At 41.0% G+C, this 25,324-nt stretch overlaps 1 protein-coding gene across 1 annotated transcript; it reads right to left on the reverse strand.

Moving 5' to 3' along the window:
* Positions 1 to 671: 671 nt before the first annotated feature.
* LOC135557783 (peptidyl-prolyl cis-trans isomerase FKBP1B-like) lies at positions 672 to 25,210 on the reverse strand. The gene is made up of 4 exons (XM_064991385.1): positions 24,742 to 25,210; positions 23,908 to 23,955; positions 2,094 to 2,206; positions 672 to 1,948 (listed from the first exon to the last, which is right to left on the reverse strand). Exons 1-4 carry the CDS (start codon positions 24,776 to 24,778, stop codon positions 1,820 to 1,822), a joined length of 327 nt encoding a protein of 108 aa, XP_064847457.1. The 5' UTR covers positions 24,779 to 25,210; the 3' UTR covers positions 672 to 1,819.
* Between the last annotated feature and the right edge of the window lie 114 nt (positions 25,211 to 25,324).

A 25,324-nucleotide genomic window follows, 5' to 3' on the forward strand; every position in this document is an offset into this window, starting at 1 on the left:
GATAGTTAATACCTTTTTACAATTCGTTTTTTTCGTATTTTGGCTATTGGGAATTGTATGAGAGTAGCCAAGTCCGTTGAATGAATGAGAGAGAGAGCCAACTGAAAACTATTGAAGTGAGAAGCAGCAGATAAACTATTTTAAATCTTTTAAGGTTTCAAACTCCCTTCATTCTCACCATACCCTATCCAGGTCCCAAGGTGTAAGAGGGTAAACAACACTACTAGACCATGTGTGGTTTCACTACATGCTGCTGGTACAAAACCATGCTATTTTTTTTTTCATTGTACTACCATGGTTCATTTTGGTACCATGGTAGCTAGTACAATGAAAAAAAATACCATGTCTTTTTGGACACTACCATGGAGGGAAAACACCATGGTCCTGGTACAAATTCCATGGTATTTTCCTGCCATAGTAGTACAATGAAAAAACTACCACAGTACTATCATAGTTTTTTGGTTACTACCATGGCAGGAAAATACCATGGGTATTGCAACAGTACCATGGTATTTTCCTGCCATGGTATTGACCAAAAAAACATGATAGTACCATGGTAGTTTTTTCATTGTACTACCATGGTACATTTTTGTAAGGGGAAGCTCTCAAGAACTTGAACACACGCGTGGATGCACACACACACACACACACACACAACTCGAGTTCACAGATTTTCAATAAACAAAGTTCTCACCGTTTTTATTACGAGTTGATCGATGAAACAGTCATAGTATCCAAACTATCCATGGGTTGTAAGAGTAGTACTGTACAGTGCATTTGTGTTCCTGATGTTCTTCATTTAGTCATATCTGTAGTATTCTTGCAGTAAATGTTTGATGGATACAAAATGTACTAAACACAGAAACCTCAGTTATCATTATACAGGGTTTTTCATGACCATGTGAGCTAACCAGAAACAACACCAGGCCCTAGTTGTAGTGTTAACAGGGTGTAATCATTAGTCCAGAAAGTTTTGCAACTAAAACAAATTTATAATGGACAAAGTTAGCTCAGCACTCCCCGTTTCGTTCCGTTTGCCTCCATTTAAGAAATGTTTTGCAACAGAATTGGTTTAATGAATACACTGCTGGTGTTACCTGCTCAGGTGTCATGGTCAAGGAAAACTACTAACCTTTAAAGCTTTCAGCAGGACAGACCTTTATCAAAAGTGGCAATGCAGAGAGTGGTTGGTAATGCCTAGTCAAGATTACAACAGAGTTCTACAACTCCCGTTCTGGAGAGCTACTGGAGTGTACAGGCTTTTGATCCAGACTAACACACCTTCAATCTGCATTAGTACTGGGCTGGAACAAAAGCCTAGCCACACCCAGTAGCTCTCCAGGACGGAGTTAAGGAATCCTGAGATACAGAGTAGTTGTACTGTTACACCTTGTTTTGTGCTTTGGAAAACAGTAAGGCAGTGACATTCCATTGCAATATATTGCGTCCTTCGTCGGATGGTTCTACTATGTTTCTTTGTCATACAGATTAAATAAAATGTACAACCTAAAAAAAAGGAAAAAGCAATGCTCATGGACATACATTAAGACAGATGAAGCCAAACTATGGTATCATGAGTGTGTAAAAAGTCTAAAAATCAGTTTAGTGTCAGGCAGCATCCATCTACAATAATACTAAGTTGGCAACAAAGCAGTAGATCCTTAAGTATTGAGTAGTTGAAGATGCAACAAAAATCTAAGGAGCAGAGGGGGTTGGTTGCTCGATGGTGTGGGGCAATGTTACCCCCTAAACGGGGAGGTAGTGAGTGACCTTTTAGGCCACATTTGACCTTTCAACCCTGACCCCAGAGAGGGGTCACTCACTCCAGCTTGAGGAGCTCAACGTCAAAGATGAGGGTGGCATTAGGGGGGATGACCCCGGGGTGACCTGTGACTCCATAAGCCATGTCAGGCGTACAGGTGATCTTTGCCCGCTGACCCACACTCATCTGGGGCAGAGAGGGGAGGAGAGAGGGCGGGAGGGAGACAACAGAGGAATTGTCAACACTTGCGTATCATATGTTGCAATATTATCATAAAATATCATGAGTGCAGATGCAGCGCATTACCTAACGTAAGACAATGCAGTCTCACCTGTGCGATTCCTTCCTCCCAGCCCTTGATGACTTCCTGTCGCCCGATCTTGAACTTGAAGGGCTTGTTTCTGTCTCGAGAAGAGTCAAACTTCTTTCCATTTTGCAGCATACCTGGTGGAGAGATATCGCACAAACACTGTTAAGTCAATGATCTTCGTAGGTTCAGGTAGGCGTTTGAAAGTTTCTTATTTTCATGTGTTCTGCTTTATATGAGTACTACTGTGTACACGTAAGTGTGCTTGTAGGTATTTATTAGGATCCTCATTAGCCACTGCAGAAGCATCAGCTACTCTTTCTGGGATCCACATGAAACATGACATAATACATAGTAGGGAACATTATTAGTCAACGACTGAAATACATTTTATAATGTCACACACAGCCTACATATCAGTACATACACACAATATCTAGGTCTAATGCATAGTACAGTGCAAATTACAATACCATATATATAAAATGGCTCTCTCTTCACAGTCCCCTTAGTGCACAAAGTTGTTCTTGTATCTGTTTTTTTAAACTGGTTTTATTGCTAGCTTGAGTTACCTGGGGTGGTAGAGTTACATGTAGGCTTTATTTAATACTGTGTGTTTCCCAGCCACTGTTCTGGACCTGGGGACTGTGAAGAGACCACTGGTTGCATGTCTTTGTTGTACCGATGAGTGTCCAAACTGTGTGCCAACTGGTTGAACAGACAGTTCGGTACCTTCAACACATCAATACCTCGCACAAAGACCAATAATGATGCAGTCAATCTCTCCTCAACTTTGAGCCAGAAGAGACTGACATGCATGTTATTGACACTTTCCCTCCATGTACATCTAAGTGCGATATGTGCTGCTTTGTTCTGGACCAACTGCAATTTACCTACAGTATCAGTCAAAAGTTTGGACACACCTACTCATTCAAGGGTTTTTCTTTATTTTTTACTATTTTCTACCTTGTAGAATAATAGTGAAGACATCAAAACAATGAAATAACACATAAGGAATCATGTAGTAACCAAAACAAGTGTTAAACAAATAAAAATATATTTTAGATTCTTCAAAGTAGCCACCCTTTGCCTTGATGACAGCTTTGCACACTCTTGGCATTCTCTCAACCAGCTTCATGAGGTAGTCACCTGGAATGCATTCCATTAACAGGTGTGCCTTGTTAAACATTAACTTGTGGAATTTCTTTCCTTCTCAATGCGTTTCAGACAATCAGTTGTGTTGTGACAAGGTAGGGCTGGTATACAGAATATAGCCCTATTTGGTAAAAGACCAAGCCCATACTATGGCAAGAACAGCTCAAATAAGCAAAGAGAAACGACAGTCCATCATTACTTTAAGACATGAAGGTCAGCCAATGCAACACATGTCAAGATCTTTGTGCTGTTGCAAAAACCATTGAACGCTATGATGAAACTGGCTCTCATGAGGACTGCCACAGGAAAGGAAGACGCAGACTTATCTGCTGCAGAGGATAAGTTCATTAGCGTTACCAGCCTCAGAAATTGCAGCCAAAATAAATGCTTCACAGAGTTCAAGTAACAGACACATTTGTTCAGAGGAGACTGTGTAATTCAGGTCTTCATGGTCAAATTGCTGCAAAGAAACCACTTCTAAAGGACACCAATAAGAAGAAGAGACTTGCTTGGGCCAAGAAACACAAGCAATTGACATTAGACCAGTGGAAATCTGTCCTTTGGTCTGATGAGTCCAAATTTGAGATTTTTGGTTCCAACCTCCGTGTCTTTGTGAAACGCAGAGTAGGTGAACGGATGATCTCCGCATGTGTGGTTCCATCGTGAAGCATGGAGGAGGTGGTGTGGGGGTGCTTTGCTGGTGACATTATCGTGATTTATTTAGAATTTAAGGCACACTTAACCAGCATGGATACCACAGCATTCTGCAGCGATAAGCCATCCCAGCTGGTTTGAACTTAGTGGGACTACCATTTGTTTTTCAACAGGACAATGATGCAAAACACAGCAAATACTATCTGGCTGGGGGATACTCCTTTCTCACATACAAAACCTAACCTTGTGACCCATTCCAGACGTCTGTTGTTTGTCATGAACATTCAGGAGGATGTCCTTTGCTATAAAAAGCTGTAACCCCAATCTGCTCGTTGGGCTCTCAACGATTACCGATGGGTAGTCGTTGACCAGCTCCATTATTGCAATTCTTATATCGATAAATATTGATTGTTTGAATAAATACCAAAGTCTCTCTCACTTGGTTAGAATTTACACCACAGGGCACACTGTCTTCTAGGCTTAAATTTAAGATGTGGCAAACAAGAGTTGCAATGTATTCCGCTACCAACCTCAGCAATTATTATTTCTAGATAGTAACAATTGTTTCACCTCTTCCACACCCACGTTGTGGATCTCAAACCTACAGTGCTTGTCTTTCATTATTTGGTCCATTATGCATGAAATGAAGGCTCAGCATTTGTTGTTTGCATGTCCTACCTAAGTTTTCTAATCTTGTCAACAAGAAAGTTATTAAAGTGGTTGGCAATATCAAAGGGTTTTGTTATGAACAAGCCATCTGCCTCAATGAAAGGTGGAGCTTTCATGCCTAAAATTTCATTTAAAGTACTCCAGAGCTTTTTACTATCAGTTTTTACATCATTTATCTTTGTTCCATAGTAGTTTATTTTTGTTTAGTTTACTTATGTGATTTCTCAATTTCCTGTATGTCTGCCAGTCTGTCTTCGACATAGGAATCATTGAAAAGCCTCTTGTATGATCATAATACCCAGTCTTTGGAACTTTGGTTGTTCGAGATATGGCTATTATATTAGGATCACTACATCCGATGGGTGTGGATACTGATTTAGAGCATATTTCTGCAATATTAGTAAAGATGTGATCAATACAAATGGATGATTCAGTTCCTGTTCTGTTTGTAAATATCCTGGTAGGTTGACTGATTACTTGAACCAGTCTTTTTGAGTGGGCAGATGGATGGCAACCAGTCAATATTTAGGTCGGCCAAAAAAATATACCTCTCTGTTGATATCATATACATCTTTCAACATTTCACACACACAGTCCAAATACTGACTTTTAACACTTGGTGGTCTATAGCAACTTCCTACGAGAATAGGCTTTAAGTGAGGCACATTAACCTGTATCCACTACTGCATCAAAGCAGGGCCCGAGAGACTGAAAAACAGCTTCTATCTCAAGGCCATCAGACTGTTAGACAGCCACCATTAACATTGAGTGGCTGCTGCCAACATACTGACTCAACTCCAGCCACTTTAATAATGGAAATGGATGGGAATTGATGTAAAAATTTATCACTAGCCACTTTAAACAATGCCACTTAATATAATGTTTACATACCCTACATTACTCATCTCATATGTATATACTTTACTTTATATCATCTACTGCATCTTGCCATCTTTATGTAATACATGTATCACTAGCCACTTTAAACTATGCCACTTTATGTTTATATACCCTACATTACTCATCTCATATGTATATACTGTACTCGATACTATCTACTGCATCTTGCCTATGCCGTTCTGTACCATCACTCATTCATATATCTTTATGTACATATTCTTTATCCCTTTACACTTGTGTGTATAAGGTAGTAGTTGTGGAATTGTTAAGTTAGATTACTTGTTGGTTATTACTGCATTGTCAGAACTAGAAGCACAAGCATTTCGCTGCACTCGCTTTAACATCTAACCATGTGTATGTGAAAAATAACATTTGATTTGATTTATTACTTCCACATCAACTGACATGAGATCCTCTCTCAACTTAACAGGAATATGACTCTGGACATACATGGCAACACCTCCGCCATTTGCATTTCTATCTTTCCTATATATTCTATAACCATGTATAGCTACTACTGAGTCATCAAATTAATGATCAAAGTGTGTTTCAGAGATGGACAGAATATGATTGTTTTCTGATATTAATAAGTTGTCAATTTCATGAACCTGGTTTCTCAGGCTACATATGTTAATATGGGCAATTTTTTTGTCCTTTTCTGGGTTACTTGTTTGTTTTTAGTGCTATTCTGAGAGGCTGATCCGAGGTAGACATGTCAGTGACATTTATATTTGAGTCAATAGTACTGAGTTGGCTGCCCACAGTAGGCTTCTTCCTAAGGCAGACAGTTTCAATGCAAACAGTGGACTAAAATTCTATGTGTATATGACTATTGCAGACAATACCCTCGGAGCTATCGAGAAGAAAAATAAACACACACCTATTTAGGCGAGGTGCTGGCTAGTGGAGTAGAAAACTTGAAAATAAAAGAGAGCCGCACACTCTAGGAGCTCAGATGCAAAAATGTAATTACCAACGTTTCGACAGCCAAGCTATCTTCATCAGGGTATATCCCCTGATGAATATATCCCCTGAATATATACCCTGTATATACCCTGATGAAGACAGCTTGGCTGTCGAAACGTTGGTAATAAAAATTTTGCATCTGAGCTCCTAGAGTGTGCGGCTCTCTTTTATTTTCAATTACCCTCGGAGCTAACAGTTAAATGAACATAGATTAGGTTACTTACATTTACTGCACTTCTATTTCTCTGGGATATAATCTGATTTCTATGTCCTCTGTTGCTTATTTATTATGCCAGAGAGGACTGGAGCGATACCAAATCCAGACCGCCAGTCTCTTAAACCGTTTGTTATGTTGATGGAGATAATCCTGTAGCATCATTTGAACACAAAGCAATTCCCCTAAAAACAAACTAAAACAAAACAGAGCACTGTTTTACAGGCAATCCTTCACCTCAGCAGCAAGGAACTGTCTGGAATGCCTAGGAATCATAGTATTACAAAATCCAACATCAAAGGCAGATTCTGAAAATACAGGACTGGCACAAAAACAAGAGTAATTCCATTGGGTTTCATTATCCAGATCGTGGGCTCATTTCAATTTTCTAAATGAGCAAAGGGAATTTGAAATAGGAGGCAGTGGCCTGATTCTTTCTGTAGATTATTTCTGATGGTTAACTAGGCCATGTCTCGCCTGCATCTAGAACACAGACAGATACAGGACAGGCAGAGATTCAGTAGCGGCACGACAATGAATGTGCCCATGAACATCTGTCCGTTCAGGCATGCTAACAACATTAGGCCCATTAAACACTTCCACCAGAGGCACTGAGACAGAGACACTGCATAAAATACTTAATCATTTACCTTTCACAGGCTTGGGTAGAATACTGAGACAAAATCCTAATTATATATTTTTTAATGTACAGTATCAGTCAAAAGTTTGGACACCTACTAATTTTACCTGGCATAGAAAATGTGCTCTCTTGTTAGGACACTGTTGTTCAGAGGAGCTAGCCAACAACACAGCTAACACAATAACTTCAAACTGAAGCTGGAAAGACTGCAAACTAGCTGCACTTCGTTTCGTTTTACCTTTTTTCAATTGACATTTTTATATATATCGATAAAAATGATGCCAGCTAATTCATGACTTTGACTGGCTGAGAAATGCTGCCTGCATGCCTCTCTCTCTCTCTCTCTCTCGTCCCGACTCCCGACCCCTACACGTTCATTACTATGAGACAGTTGGAGATCGAATTTGAACATTGAAAATGTCGAAGAGGCAGTAAGGTCTATACAGATCTCCGTTGTTGAAAACTAAATGTTAGTCTAAAAGAAATGTGACATAATGTATTGATGCTTTTTATAGTGGAGATCAAGGGCTGATGAGACAGTGGACTGCGCAGTCAGATGGAACAGAATAAATAGGAATTTTAATGTCATAGATTTAGTCGGTGGTAACTTGTGAATGAGCTTTTAACAAATCAGATATCAGGATTAGACCCACCCGTTGTATAATTAACAGGTGTGCCTTGTTAAAAGTTCATTTGTGGAATTTCTTTCCTTCTTAATGTTTGAGCCAATCAGTTGTGTTGTGACAAGGTAGGGGTGGTATACAGAAGATAGCCCTATTTGGTAAAAGACCAAGTCCATATTATGGCAAGAACAGCTCAAATAAGCAAAGAGAAACGACAGTCCATCTGTCACGACTTCCGCCAAAGTCGGCCCCTCTCCTTGTTTGAGCGGCGTTCGTCAGTCGACGTCACCGGCTTTCTAGCCATCGCCGCTCCATTTTTCTATGATCCATTTGTTTTGTCTTGTTCCATTCACACCTTCTTTGCATTCCCCAATCACACTATAGTATGTATTTATTCCTCTGTTCCGCCTCATGTCTTTTTGTGAAATTATTATTAAATTATTGTGTTACGTCTTGTACGCACTAGGCTAAGCGTTTGTTATTTTTCATGTGTTTTCACTAAGCTTATTTGTATTGTCATACATTTATGTTGTGTGACTATTGTGCGTGCTATATTGCCTTGTTGGCTGGAGGAGGTTTTTGACGCAGCTGCGACCGTCTGTATATCTCTCCTGCCATAATAAAGTGTGTGCCTGTTCACAATTCTCTGCTCTCCTGCACCTGACTTCACCTCAAGAACGCACACGCCTGACACCATCATTACTTTAAGACATGATCCGTTAATCTGGAAATTTTCAAGAATTTAGAACATTTCTTCCAAGTGCAGTTGCAAAAACCATCCAGCGCTATGATGAAACTGGCTGTCATGAGGACCGCCACATGAAAGGAAGACCCAGAGTTACCTCTGCTGCAGAGGATAAGTTCATTAGAGTTACCTGGCTGTCATGAGGACCGCCACATGAAAGGAAGACCCAGAGTAACCTCTGCTGCAAAGGATAAGTTCATTAGAGTCAACTGCACCACAGCTTGCTGCCCAAATAAAAGGTTCACAGAGTTCAAGTAACAAACATCTCAACATTAACTGTTCAGAGGAGACTGTGTGAATCAGGTCTTCATGGTCGAATTGCTGCAAAGAAACAACTACTAAAGGACATCAATAAGAAGAAGAGACTTGCTTGGGCCAAGAAACACAAGCAATGGACATTAGACCGGTGGAAATCTATCCTTTGGTCTGATGAGTCCAAATTTGAGATTTTTGGTTCCAACCGCTGTGTCTTTGTGAGACGCAGAGTAGGTGAACGGATGATCTCTGCATGTGTGGTTCTCACCATGAAGCATGGAGGAGGAGGTGTGATGGTGCATTGCTGGTGACACTGTCTTTGATTTATTTATAATTCAAGGCATACCTAACCGGCATGGCAACCAAAGTATTCTGCAGCAATAACCCATCCCATACGGTTTACACTTAGTGGGACTATAATTTGTTTTTCAACAGGACAATGACCCAAAACACACCTCCAGGCTGTGTATGGGCTATTTGACCAAGAAGGAGAGTGATGGAAAACTGCATCAGATGACCTGGCCTCCACAATCACCTGACCTCAACCCAATTGAGATGGTTTGGGATGTATTGGACCCCAGAGTGAAGGAAAAGCAACCAACATGTGCTCAGCATATGTGGGAACTGGTTCAAGACTGTTGGAGAAGCAATCCTCATGCAGCTGGTTGAGAGAATGTCAAGAGTTTGCAAAGCTGTCATCAAGGCAAAGGGTGGCTACTTTGAAGAATCTCAAATATAAAATATATTTTGTTTAACACTTTTTTTGGTTACTACATGATTTCACATGTGTTATTTCATAGTTTTGATGTATTTACTATTATTATACAATGTAGAAAATATTAAAAATAAAGAAAAATCCTTGAGTAGGTGTGTCCAAACTTTTGATTGGTACTATATATTTTGCCTGGCAAAATACAGTAACGATAAATATAGGTTATTTCCTTGCGTAAATGGAAGAAATGTTGATGTCAACATGAAGAAGACATATGGGACTATAATACCCCTATAGAATACTACAATAGACTGTTCCAGAAACAGCCATCGTTGACCAATCCAACACCCTAACCTCACCTGACCACGGTCAGTGGTGTAAAGTAACTAAGTAAAAATACTATGAAATAGTACTTAAGTATTGTAATGTAACAGTAGGGAGCAGGTCTCGAACCCTTGACCTTTTATAGCCCGAGGTCCGGCGTGCAAACGACTGTCCCGCAAAAGCATGCTCGTGCGGCAGGGTTGATTTCTATGCTTATAAACCCAGGGTCGTTACGCTATTTTTGGGGGTGGGTATCTGGGCCCAGTTGCTTAAAAGACCTGACATTTTTCCTCATCTTTTTCCTTAACTTTAAGTCAGTTGCACTAAACATTTTAAGGTGAATTCCCCCCTTAAATTAAGTGAAAATGTTAAGGGTGCCCATGAGATCCCTTAACTGCTTCATTCAGTATGGATATCAATGTAAACAGCATTTGTGGAGATTAAATTTGCTTTCATATGCTTTGGTAACAAAAGGGAAACAACAACAAGCTAGCTAGCTACTTAGCTAAACAATCGAAGGTGCACAATCTATGACTACAAAGCTAGGTGGATCATTAGCTATTGCTACTCTGTAAGTTACTGTAGCTTGACGTACTAGAAAGTAATATAAACAAGTTGAGAAAAAAGTAACTACAAGAAACATGGTTTATTATCTTCTGAAGCAATTTGGTTATCCTTTCTTGATTATCGAAGTTATATTTTACTATCTCACAAATTGAAAGTGATCTCTTTGAGGAGACGGTATCAACACCCTCACCTGCACAAAAAAAAACATGACAGTTCAGCATCTCAATCTGAGGAACTTGTCACATCTCGTAAGATATGCGTAAGCATCGTTTCAAGTTGTATTATAATAACCCATGATTTATCCAGGTTGTATTAAAATAACCGATGATTTATTTATACCACCACAGTAGACAGACATAACATCAGCGTAAATAGTTGGCAATAAAACTAGCCTAGCATGCTAACCCTGGTCAGGCAGGGGACGGTTCACCCAGAGTCTTGTACAGTACTGGCTGCTTCTCCTCTTTCATTCCCCCCTAAACTTAGTAGGACCGCAGGCTTCCGGGAATCCCTGTCGCCCAGATATCAGTCTGCCTGCCTGCAGGGCCACTGGGCCGGAGTCCAAGCCTGGAGTCGACGGGTCCAAAGACCATCTGTTAATACTGTATCTCCCCTGGCTAGACTGGAGTTATAGGCACAGTAAAGTGCTCCAGAAGACGGAAACATTATGACCCATATTTCAAATAAAAACCACAGTGAAACCGAACTAGGATGTTTATTTCGAATACAATATGGGTAATATTTTTTACATTTTCTCCCAAGCAGGAATTATATGGCCAGTTACACAGTAAAGTGATCCTCAGTATGACATGATTAAGACCCATTTGTTGAATGGGTAAACAGTTGGATGTATTTAAAAACAACATAGCCTATGTCTATCAGGCGCTACAGTGCATTCGGAAACTATTCAGACCCCTTGAGTTTTTGCCACATTTTGTTATTATGTTACAGCCTTAATCTAAATCAGATTAAATCGTTTTCTCCCCTCATCAATCTACACATTACCCCATAATGACAAAGCAAAAACGTGTTTTTAGAAATGTTTGCAAATTTAGTAAAAATTAAAAACAAGAAATATCACACTTGCATTAGTATTCAGACCCTTTACTCAGTACCTTTGACAGCAATTACAGCCTCGAGTCTTCTTGGGTATGACGCTACAAGCTTGGCACACCTGTATTTGGGGAGTTTCTCCAATTCTTCTCTGCAGATCCTCTCAAGCTCTGTCAGGTTGGATGGGGAGCATTGCTGCACAGCTATTTTCAGGTCTCTCCAGAGATGTTTGATCAAGTTCAAGTCCAGGCTCTGGCTGGGCCACTCAAGGATATTCAGAGACTTGTCCCGAAGCCACTCCTCCATTGTATTGACTGTGTGTTTAGGGTCGTTGTCCAGTTTAAAAGTGAACCTTCGCCCCAGTTTGAGGTCCTGAGGGCTCTGGAGCAGGTTTTCAACAAGGATCTCTGTACTTTGCTCCGTTTATATTTCCCTTGATCCTGACTATACTCTCAGTCCCTGCCACTGAAAAACATCCCCACAACATAATGCTGCCACCACCATGCTTCACCGTAGGGATGGTGCCAGGTTTCCTGCAGACATGACGCCTGGCATTCTGGCCAACGAGTTCAATCTTGGTTTCATCAGACCAGAGAATCTTGTTTCTCATGGTCTGAGAGTCTTTAGGTGCCTTTTTTGCAAACTCCAAGCAGGCTGTCATGTGCCTTTTACTGAGGAGTGGCTTCCGTCTGGCCACTCTACCATAAAGGTGTGATTGGTGGAGTGCTGCAGAGAAGGTTGTCCTTCCGGAAGGTTCTCCCATCTCCACAGAGGAACTCTGGAGTTCTGTCAGCGTGACCATCAGGTTCTTGGTCACCTCCCTGACTAAAGCCCTTCTCCCCCGATTGCTCAGTTTGGCCGGGCAGCCAGCTCTAGGAAGAGTCTTGCTGGTTCCAAACTTCTTCCATTTAAGAATGATGGAGGCCACTGTGTTGTTGGGGACCTTCAAGGCTGCAGACATTTTTTGGCACCCTTCCCCAGATCTGTGCCTCAACACAATGCTGTCTCGGGGCGCTACGGACAATTCCTTTGACCTCATGGCTTGGTTTTTGCTCTGACATGCATTGTCAACTGTGGGACCTTATATAGACAGGTGGGTTCCTTTCCAAATCATGTTCAATCAATTGAATTTACCACAGGTGGACTACAATCAAGTTCTAGAAATATCAAGGATGATCAATGGAAACAGGATGCATCTGAGCTCATTTTCGAGTCTCATAGCAAAGGGTCTGAATACTCATGTAAATAAGGTGTTATTTATTTTTAATATATTTCAAACACTTCTAAAAACCATTTTTTTTCGCTGTAGATTGATGAGAATTTTCATTTATTTAATCCATTTCAGAATAATGCTGTAACGTAACAACATTTGGAAAAAGTCAGGGGTCTGAATACTTTCCCAATGCACTGTATATTTCAGCACCATGGAGATTAAAGCCCATTCTAACTGAAAAAGTCTACATGCTATTCCAAGTTTGTTTGAGTTGGGGCCGTTCCAAAGTAGCTTTGAGAAAATAAAGCTGGTCCATTTCTCTTCCTGCAACAGAGACCCAGACCCTTAACTACTGTATCAGTCTGTGAGTAACTGAATACAACATGTAGTGAGGCCTCCCTATCTTGGTTGAGTCAGAGTGGAGTTGAATGATAATAAAAACAGGATCCTTCCTCTCCTGTTCCAGCACAACAGTCCTAGACACTCTTAGATATCAGGCAGGCAATGGGTAAATAGACAGTGTAAAAAGCATGACAAACTGGCCCTTAATCCCATGTTCTCTGCTTGGGTTGGGTGTGAAAATACCAAGGGAAGACCCATGTGTGTCCAAAATGGCACCCTATATGCCCATATAGTGCACTATACTTTTGGCCTTTAGGGGCTCTGGCTAAATGTAGTGCACTATATAGAGTATAGGGTGCCATTTCAGATTTTGCCTCCAGACCCTCCTGAGTAGTATGAGATGTCTTTCTGGACAGGCTGTCCAGGCCAGCTAGGCTATTTATACTCCGTTTACTGTATCTGTGTCTACACGTGACACACACACATACGCCAGCACACACACATGGCCCCTCGTCCACCAGGGCCCAGAGATGTAAGGAGATATCACACATACGCGATCTGTCTGCAGCACGCTCTTATAGACATGTTGACACATCACGGGACTATGAGCACGTGTCAACGAGAAATATCTGTTCTTGCTTCGTCGTTCATATATCAGTAGAATCTTTGGCACTGGAATTGGTGTTTCACCTAATGAGACAGCTCAGATGTAGCCTTGCATCTTTAATGTTGTGGTATAAGCACAACAGTCCTGCTGATATACATTAGTGCAACAGATGTAGGATCTTAATTTGATCATCCTGTTGCCGGAAAAGTTTCCTACAGTGCAGTAAATGTAAAACATGTAGTGTATTTGAAGTTTGTATCAACACCTACTAAAATGTCCATTAATTATAATCCACATAATAATTCATATTTCCTGTTGCTGCAGGATTATTTTCCTACTGTAGCAAACTGGCTCAAATTAAGATCCTACATCTGTAATTAGCGCAATCTCTGCTGCTCTTATCCTATTGCATAGCACTTTGGTCTCAATAGGCCTAATCTCTGCAGTTGCTCTTTTTTTAATTTTATTTTTTATTTCACCTTTATTTAACCAGGTAGGCTAGTTGAGAACAAGTTCTCATTTGCAACTGCGACCTGGCCAAGATAAAGCATAGCAGTGTGAACAGACAACACAGAGTTACACATGGAGTAAACAATTAACAAGTCAATAGCATAGTAGAAAAAAAGAGAGTCTATATACATTGTGTGCAAAAGGCATGAGGAGGTAGGCGAATAATTACAATTTTGCAGATTAACACTGGAGTGATAAATGATCAGATGGTCATGTACAGGTAGAGATATTGGTGTGCAAAAGAGCAGAAAAGTAAATAAATATAAACAGTATGAGGATGAGGTAGGTAAAGTTGGGTGGGCTATTTACCGATAGACTATGTAGAGCTGCAGCGATCGGTTAGCTGCTCAGATAGCATGTTTGAAGTTGGTGAGGGAGATAAAAGTCTCCAACTTCAGCAATTTTTGCAATTTGTTCCAGTAACAGGCAGCAGAGAACTGGAACGAAAGGCGGCCAAATTAGGTGTTGGCTTTAGGGATGATCAGTGAGATACACCTGCTGGAGCGTGTGCTACGGGTGGGTGTTGCCATCGTGACCAGTGAACTGAGATAAGGCGGAGCTTTACCTAGCATGGACTTGTAGATGACCTGGAGCCAGTGGGTCTGGCGACGAATATATAGCGAGGGTCAGCAGACTAGAGCGTACAGGTCGCAGTGGTGGGTGGTATAAGGTGTTTTAGTAACAAAACGTGATAAACTGCATCCAGTTTGCTGAGTAGGGTATTGGAAGCTATTTTGTAGATGACATCGCCGAAGTCGAGGATCGGTAGGATAGTCAGTTTTACTAGGGTAAGTGAAGGAGGCTTTGTTGCGAAATAGAAAGCCGATTCTAGATTTGATTTTAGATTGGAGATGTTTGATATGAGTCTGGAAGGAGAGTTTACAGTCTAGCCAGACACCTAGGTACTTATAGATGTCCACATATTCTAGGTCGGACCCATCCAGGGTGATGATGCTAGTCGGGCGTGCGGGTGCAGGCAGCGAACGGTTGAAAAGCATGCATTTGATTTTACTAGCGTTTAAGAGCAGTTGGAGGCCACGGAAGGAGTGTTGTATGGCATTGAAGCTCGTTTGGAGGTTAGATAGCACAGTGTCCAAGGACGGACCGGAAGTATACAAAATGGTGTCGTCTGCGTAGAGGTGGATCAGGGAATCGCCCGCAGCAAGAGCAACATCATTGATATATAAAGAGAAAAGAGTCGGCCCGAGAATTGAACCCTGTGGCACCCCCATAGAGACTGCCAGAGGACCGGACAGCATGCCCTCCGATTTGACACACTGAACTCTGTCTGCAAAGTAGTTGGTGAACCAGGCAAGGCAGTCATCAGGAAAACCGAGGCTACTGAGTCTGCCGATAAGAATATGGTGATTGACAGAGTCGAAAACCTTGGCAAGGTCGATGAAGACGGCTGCACAGTACTGTCTTTTATCGATGGCGGTTATGATATCGTTTAGTAGCTTGAGCGTGGCTGAGGTGCACCCGTGACCGGCTCGGAAACCAGATTGCACAGCGGAGAAGGTACGGTGGGATTCGAGATGGTCAGTGACCTGTTTGTTGACTTGGCTTTCGAAGACCTTAGATAGGCAGGGCAGGATGGATACAGGTCTGTAACAGTTTGGGTCCAGGGTGTCTCCCCCTATGAAGAGGGGGATGACTGCGGCAGCTTTCCAATCCTTGGGGATCTCAGACGATATGAAAGAGAGGTTGAACAGGCTGGTAATAGGGGTTGCGACAATGGCGGCGGATAGTTTCAGAAATAGAGGGTCCAGATTGTCAAGCCCTTAGTAAGTGGTTTTAGCTAAATTAGCTACACTACACTAAGTTAGCTACACTACGGTACTGTAGGGGGGTTTAGTAGAACCTTAACAGAACATTATTTGGTCAAGTGATTGTTTACGTAGACTGGCCATGAGAGATTACGTAGTCTGGCCATGATTGTTTACGTGGTCTGTCCATTAGAGATTACGTAGACTGGCCATGAGAGATTACGTAGTCTAGCCATGATTGTTTACGTGGTCTGGCCATAAGAGATTACGTAGTCTGGCCATGAGAGATTACGTAGTCTGGCCATGATAGTTTACGTGGTCTGTCCATAAGAGATTACGTAGTCTGGCCATGAGAGATTACGTAGTCTGGCCATGATTGTTTACGTGGTCTGTCCATAAGAGATTACGTAGTCTGGCCATGATTGTTTACGTGGTCTGTCCATAAGAGATTACGTAGTCTGGCCATGATTGTTTACGTGATCTATCCATAAGAGATTACGTAGTCTAGCCATGAGAGATTACATGGTCTGGCCATGATTGTTTACGTGGTCTGTCCATAAAATATTACATAGTCTGACCATGAGAGATTACGTAGTCTGACCATAAAATATGACGTAGTCTGGCCATGAGAGATTACAGTCTATCCATAAGAGATTACGTAGTCTGGCCATGAGAGATCCGTATAGTATTGAAAATAATTATACACAAAACTTTTAAAAAGTGTGAGGAATAAGTGAAGGTGTTGAGAGGAAGGATGCTATCTGTGAGCTACATTTAACCATACTGCAGGCACTATGGTTCCCACACTAATCACCATGCTGTTCCATCTCCCAGTCTGGAACACAATTCCAACTCCTGCTAGAGACTACTCCCCTTCATCTTTCCATCTTTCATAAATGCCAGAGGCCTATGTATGTATTTATGTGTGTGTGTGTGTGTGTGTGTGTGTGTGTGTGTGTGTGTGTGTGTGTGTGTGTGTGTGTGTGTGTGTGTGTGTGTGAGGGTTGCTTCAAATCGAAATCGAAAAATCAATGTGGCTCATGATGGATATACTGTAACATGGCCTGCTGCCCACTACTCCAATACTGCCTGCCTGCCTGCCTGCCAGCCTGCCTGGTCCTACTACCACACACGTCCACAACAGTACAGTTCTTCGTCTGTCCCCATAGGAGAACCCTTTTTGGTTCCATGTAGAACCCTCTGTGGACATTGATCTACATAGAACTCAAAGAGTTCTACCTGGAACCTAAAAGGGTTCTTCAAAAGGTTTTCCAATGGAGACAGCTGAAGAAATTTCTAGGTTCTAGATAACACCTTTTTTATCTAAGTGTTGGCCTACTGCATGGCTAGGAAAAACTTTAAGCTGAGAGTTTCAAATCTTTCAAATAACTGCTGTTTGGGGATTGACCATCCAAGTGCCTACATCATCACGTTTCACTGGAGAGGAGGTTCAAGACAACCGGAACAGCCCCATATAGAGGTGACATGACGCCTGTGGAACCCACAGAACCCCGGTGCTTACGCAGCTCGTAACTCTGTCACCAGAGAAAGAGAGTGACACCCACAATTCTCTCTGCGGTCATTCTCAGAACCTATAGGGTCAAATGCCATCAGAGGAGAGTGGAGAGGACCCATAGGCAAGAGATTTCATGTAAGAGAGGAACGAGTGAGTCAGAGATGGGCATCAGGGAGCGGTCTGACACTGCCCCATAATGACATCTAGGCTAATTCAGGATACAATACTATCTTAAGCAGAACCCATTGCTCCGCGAGGTCACCACGTGCCTGTGTGTGTGTAGCATAAGGAAGTGGTGAAAGTGAAGTTAAAAATAAGACCAGAGATACTGCTGGGACTGGGAGACACAGTACTGTGTGCATGGATGTTTTAAGGTTGTGTTAGTATACCAGTAGATGTGAAGATATTGATCATGAGAATCCGTCTGTTTGTGTTTCTTTGTCTTTGTATTCTGTTCCTTTGTATCTGTTGTCTGAAGTTATTGGGAATGAGAGTCCATTTGCTGTTATTGTTTGTCTTGTGTTTTATCCCTTTATGGCTGTTGTTATGGTAGACAAAATACAACAACAGTAAACAGACACAGCATGAATAGCATCAGGATTTCAATTACCAAAACCATTTACATGTGACGTGACGTGATCACCTTTGGGCCAGACATCAAATTCTGTGAGTTGGAACTTCACTTTGCAGTGTGGCACGTGATGGATTTTAGTATACTCAGCTCAAATCAATAATGCACTAATTCAGTGAAGGTTTTTATCTCTTTGGCCTAATGAAGCACATGTTAACTAATCTCCTTCCAGAGTGGGTTTGACACAAAAGGTTCATTCTTCAACATGGTTGGCATTAACAGCTGAGCTGAAAAGAGGGGGGGGGTGGTCAGAAAGAATGCAGATTTAGCATTCGTGTTACGGTAATAGGGTCAACTTCCCTACACACATCAACCACAGCAGGCCTTAATATAGAGTACTGCAGGAGACTAGGCCTGAGCTCAGCCATATCTATATCTCTTTCTCCCTCTCTCTCTCGGTCTGTCATTCTCCCTCTCAATGATGTGCAAAAAGACTCAACTCAGAGAAGGAGCAGGGTCAGTACCCTGTGTCTTTATTACTACCAGTAGCCTACCACTCTCGCTTTCTGGACTACAATATACCAAACAGCAATCAACCACTCGACATAAAGACAAAGTGTTGTGCTTTAAATGTATTACCACCAATGTTCCCGGGACTGCTGTGCAGAAGAAATATCAGCCTGCGCAGAGGAGCACGAGATTGAACTTCTCTCAACTTCCTTGTTTTCCCATTTAGTTAACACTATCAACGTGTCCCTTTACTGTGGGAATTCCCAATGTTAGCCACTTTCAACACAACATACCGAAACAAAACTAACTATGCAAGACTTATTAGTGTGCAAAACTAACTGTTTTGAGATCAAAGTGAGAGCTGCATGTAGCCACATATGCACATGTGTTCATATTCTTTGCTAGTTAGTGAGTTAATAGCCCAGTTATAGCTAGTCAGCAATGTGAGAGTGGTTGCTTCCTACAAGAGCACAAAATGTGTACATTTCTAGCCATCTTTGAAAAGCAAGTCAGGTAAAGAGCATTGTGTCTGTCTTAAAGGGCCAGTGTTGTATTTTGAGACTGGCTTGAATAAGCTAAGATAACTTTATAAGTTGTTTCTTGCATCAAACAACACATTTTAAGTCACCTCCTTGTCTGACTAGGTTAATGCCAAGCCCTGCATATTTTTTCCACAAGTCTCGTGGAATTTAGGCCTACATTAAACACCACACATGGGCTGCTACTGTAGGTTGAATGATAGAACAGCTATTTCCATGTTAAAATGTTATGGGATGCATTTTCTCCATTGTTTTTGATGGTAGGCCACTCTGGTAGACCTACATTATGATCAAATAGCCATAGTAGACTACTTGGCCATAACTGTAACTTAAAGCAGGTACAGCCTCGGTGTTCACAGTAAATGCACACAAAAGTTGCACAGAATTTTCACAACGTTCAAGTTTGCGCTCAGCAGACTTGACATTTGCTCAGTGCCGAAAATGTTTTGAAAGAACATTGATCACCACCGAACATTAAAGGTGTATTAAACTTCACTTGTAGTGGAGTTCCAGCCATGTCTTCCAAGAAGACATAAACTGGCGCACATACACCCACACTAAGGTGACCAGCAATGGATTACGACTTCACAGTTCTTAATCTTAGTTTATCAAGTCATTTTTGAATCACCCAGGTTTGGTAGCCAATGCTGTTGGATGGACTATCTGGCCATCAGAATGGTTGTTCATGCAGTGTTTACAATGTATCACTGTTCAAATGTTCTCATAAAACATCTGCGGCAATAAATGAGTTGGGTACAGGGATAGACAATTTTCACATGCAAATCTGATTGGACACAGTGTTTTGATTATTGAAATATCAGCCTCAATTTAACTTCAAAGTTGCTTTCTTTCTGCAGGTTAATTGAGGGCATTTCCGGGGACAACTCTAGCCAGGGACAGGTCACCAAATTCGGAGACTGTCCCCGAAATCGGGGACGTCTGGTAACCTCAACACACATGGCATTAGGGCTGTCCCCGACAAAAAAAAATGTTTAGTTGCCCGACAGTCATCTGTTGTTTCGAGAAATCGAATGGTCGAAATGTTAAAACATGTATTTTTCCATATAGACACATCTTATGTGTTTTAATCAAATCAACTATATGCACTGAGCTTGTCTGATGCTTTAAGCGCTCTGTTTGATGAAATCATTAAGACACACAAATGACTAGAGGGAGTCCGACCGCAATTGATTTGGTTGTGCCGGGCCGGGCTCAGACTTGCTGCTCTGTGTAAAAAAGAAAATGACAGCGAGTGACTGTTTAACTAGCACCTGTTGTCTCTCTCTCATCCCTGCTGCAGCGACCACCACAGAACATCAACAGTGTTTATCGCGCTGTCCGTGTTGCTGAAGCTGCAACATAATTACAGCCATTTCTGATAAAGGTTTTGTTACCAAAATCCCTAATTTGTTAAGGAAAAGCATTCCCTATTCCCTCAACATTTTCTCTCTTTACATGACACATGCATCACATGCACGTGACCAATAGGACTTATGGCATATCATAACCATAAATTGGTTATAATAAACTCCGAACACTGTAACACATGTGACAGCAAAATGGATGCAGAGGATGTGACAAATAAACTTGAAGCGGGAGAATGTTCACTGCTTGCTCAGGAGGTAAAGGGGAAGTCAGATGTTTGGAATACATTTGACTAGTTGTGGAAAATAGTCTAATGGAGATCAAGGGGAAAGAAGTTAAGGAGCAAGAGCTGCGTGTATCTTATGTGTGACAAACAGGTGCTGTTAGATTACAATATCATCTTTCTGACCATTTGGAACAATGTAAACAACACTAAATACATTAGAAGCATACCAGAGAGTCTGTTGTAATGTTGCTGTTTTTTTCTTGTAAAGCCTTTATTACAGCAGAGACCAAAAACAGTGCCAAAATGGAACGGTTTATTTATTGTTCATGCTAATTATTCAAGGGTCAATTTGTTATTTATTTTAAAACTAAAATGCTGATCACATGAACGAATGAATGATTGATGGATTGATACAGTAGTCTATATATATATTGAAATAGAGGCCTAAGTAAGTTACGGTATTAAGACTAAACAGGATGAACTTTTAGACATACAGCTTGATGGTATTTATACAAGGCTGCTATAGGCTACGAAGCCAGCGAATGTTAATGACATTATTTATTATTAAAATGATGATCATAATAATAATAAGGAGATCATGAAAAAGGGGGGATATTATTATAAATATTATTTTGCTGACAATTTGGAACAGTGTAAACAACATGAAATAAATGATAAGTAATACCAGAGAAAAAAAGTAAAGCTTTTATTATATCATAGCAAAGATTAAAGACAGCCGCATTTGTGAAATTGTTTTTCCGAAATGTTGTGTTGCATGACGCTTGGTGCTCAAGGAATCAGTAGGCTATGAAACAAACACTCAAACAGGCAACACAAGCAGAATCTGTCTAATTTATGTAGATATACAGTACCAGTCAAAAGTTTGGACACACCTAGTCAATCAAGTTTGTTTTTTTTTTTTTACTATTTTCTACATTGCAGAATAATAGTGAAGACATCAAAACTATGAAATAACACAAATGGAATCATGTAGTTACCGAAAAAGTGTTAAAACAAATCAAAATATATTTTATATGTTAGATTCTTCAAAGTAGCCACTCTTTGCCTTGATGACAGCTTAGCACACTCTTAACATTCTCTCAACCAGCTTCATGAGGTAGTCACCTGGAATGCATTTAAATTAACAAGTGTGCCTTGTTAAAAGTTCATTTGTGGAATTTCTTTCCTTCTTAATGCGTTTGAGCCCATGAGCTGTGTTGTGACAAGGTAGGTGTGGTACACAGAAGATATCCCTACATGGTAAGAGACCAAGTCCATATTATGGCAAGAACAGCTCAAATAAGCAAAGAGAAATGACAGTCCATCATTACTTTAAGACATGAAGGTCAGTCAATCTGGAAAATGTCAAGAACTTTGAACATTTCTTCAAGTGCAGTCACAAAAACCATCAAGCGCTATGATGAAACTGGTTCTCATGAGGACCGCCACAGGAAAGGAAGACCCAGAGTTACCTCTGCTGAAGAGGATAAGTTGTTTAGTTAACTGCACCTCAGATTGCAGCACAAATAAACACCTCAGGGTTCAAGTAACAGACATATCAACATCAACTGTTCAGAGGAGACTGCGTGAATCAGGCCTTCATGGTCGATTTGCTGCAAAGAAATCACAACTAGAGGACACCAATAAGAAGAAGAGAATTGCTTGGGCCAAGAAACACGAGCAATGGACAATAGACAGGTGTAAATCTGTCCTTTGGTCTGATGAGTCCAAATTTGAGATTTTTTGTTCCAAAAGCCTTGTCTTTGTGCAAAGCAGAGTAGGTGAATGGATGATCTCTGCATGTGTGGTTCCCACCGTGAAGCATGGAGGAGGAGGTGTGATGGTGCTCTGTCAGTGATTTATTTAGAATTCAAGGAACACTTAACCAGCATGGCTACCACAGCATTCTGCAGTGTTATGCCATCCCATCTGGTTTGCGCTTAGTGAGACTATAATTTGTTTTTCAACAGGACAATGATGACCCAACACACCTCTAGGCTGTGTAATGGCTATTTGACCAAGAAGTAGTGACGGAGTGCTGCATCAGATGACCTGGCCTCCATAATCACCCAACCTCAACCCAATTGAGATGGTTTAAAATATAAAATATATTTAGATTTGTTTAACACTTTTTGGTTACTACACGATTCCATATGTGTTATTTCATAGTTTTGATGTCTTCACTATTATTCTACAAGGTAGAAAATAGTAAAAATGAAGAAAAACCCTTGAATGAGTAGGTGTGTCCAAACTTTTGACTGGTACAGTATACGGATCATTTATGAAGCCAGGCACATTTAACAGTTAGGCTAATGATTATAGACCTAATTAAGTTAATTAATTTTCTTAGACAATTAATAAATAAGGCAAGGGCTGTTTTCTTGTGTCCGAACTCTGCTGCCAACTCTGCCATATTGTTCTCAACACCAATATACTGGTTAACTTTGCTCAAAATAAGTTGCACTTTTTTTATTTACCCCTTTTTCTCCCCAATTTCGTGGTATCCAATCGCTGCAAATCCCGTACGGACTCGGGAGAGTCGAAGGTCGAGAGCTGTGCGTCCTCCAAAACACAACCCAGCCAAGCCGCACTGCTTCATGAAACAATGCCCGCTTAACCCGGAAGCCAGCCAAATTAATTAAAAATCCTACAATGTGATTTTCTGGATTTTTTTTTCTCATTTTGTCTGTCATAGTTTAAGTGTACCTATGATGAAAATTACAGGCCTCTCTCATCTTTTTAAGTGGGAGAACTTGCACAATTGGTGGCTGACTAAATACTTTTTTGCCCCACTGTACAACTTCAGTAGCACATGCATTAGACTGATGGACTGTGCCATCCCCACGGCCTCCACAATGGATTAGTCGACTCAGACAGGCGCAAATAGGACAGGTGTCTCGTACACCATGATTATTCTTCTTTTTTTTTGCTACTGCTCAAGTAAAGAAATCTCGATCGACCAACAACCTAACGACCAAACAATCGACCAGTTGACTAAATGTGGTCAGCCCTACACAAGTTATAAACATGTGATAAATGTGTAATCACCAAGACGGAATGTTCACATTTACTTTCTCTTTCCTGTCTGTCTGACCTGGATGTCTGAGAGACGACCCCCAGGCAGCAAATGACCCACCTAGTGAAAAACAAAACAATAATTTCCCAACCAGATGCTCTTTTGTCACACACTCTTTACCTGTGTAATGAACAACACAAGTCTGGCCCTTCTTTGGGAAAGTCCTTGCTGTTGAAAAGAAAACAAACAATATTTAGTCAAACGTATTGTGTGTGTGTGTGTGTGTGTGTGTGTGTGTGTGTGTGTGTGTGTGTGTGTGTGTGTGTGTGTGTGTGTGTGTGTGTGTGTGTGTGGCATACACTGTAATATTAGGATGTGCCCTTATCATTACTGACATGTGCTCTTTATGAAATGTTGTTACATCAAATCATTGGAAGTAACAATATCGTATTCCTTTTACTATCAGCATACACACTGCGTGATATCGAAATAATACTTCAAGTCAGTGTTAATACAGATGAAAGCAGCAATCCCAATAGAAGGAGCTGGCCATAGAAGGCTGGCATTAATGCCGAGAGTTCTCGAACGATATGTGAGAGGGTCATGGATCCAGCCTTTGTCAAATTAACCCTAACTATTTTTCTTACCTTAACCTACTTCTCCTAACCAGCTATGTTAATTATTCTAACCTGCTGCGTAAATTCTTCTAACCTGCTACGAAAAGTAAAATCTGACGTTAATTTGACAAAAACTGGATCACTCCATGCCGTGACCGTATGAGACCAAGGAACATGTATGGGTCTTGAAAAATAAATGTCGCCCACGTTGTGGAGTATGTAATAAACATGCAGCTAAATCATTTGCACTGGCTGTAAATCCGTTAAACGTTCCCACGGCATCATGATAATAATAGCACATCTGCCACAATTTCGTAATGGCTAGCTAAATAAATACGCTAAATAAATAAACAAACGCAGCAGATAACGATCCAAAATCAAACGTAGCAAAACTTACCATCTCCTGGGGATATTATTTCGATTTCCACACCCATTATAATAAAAAGCGATGGTGGTTGCTAAAGCATAAAATAAAGCAGGTTTGGTGTCTAGTCTATGTCGGTGGTTAAAAGGTGCATGCAAGCTCCAGCAATGCCGACCACTGATCGAGTACTCTATCCAGTCTGAGAAATGCAGGATTGTGGCCGTGTTCGAGAGGATCAACCGTTATGTATCATGGGTAAATTGTGACTGACCGACTGACTGCTCTACAAATAATAATGAGTAGTTATTTATGACGCAAGGTGATTTGTAGATCAGTCGGTAGTAGACAGTCGCTTGCACAGTCGGCTGCAATGTCGAACAAGCCCTGTACTACAAAAATGTGAAAAAACCTTAGCATGAGTTACCCAACCTCGACACAAATCTCATCCTCTGTCTCAGTTTAGGGAGACCCAAAATGTACATCGCCTAAGCAGGGGACAGAGCTGCGACTGAGCTCTGACCTGGCAATGACCGTGGACAAGAAGGCCCCCAAGTGGTCAACACATGAAATACGCCAGACTTCACATAAACTTCAAGACCCATAATGCTTTTCTATT

This window comes from Oncorhynchus masou, chromosome 16 (genome assembly GCF_036934945.1).
Source record: "Oncorhynchus masou masou isolate Uvic2021 chromosome 16, UVic_Omas_1.1, whole genome shotgun sequence".
Taxonomy (NCBI): Eukaryota; Metazoa; Chordata; class Actinopteri; order Salmoniformes; family Salmonidae; genus Oncorhynchus; species Oncorhynchus masou.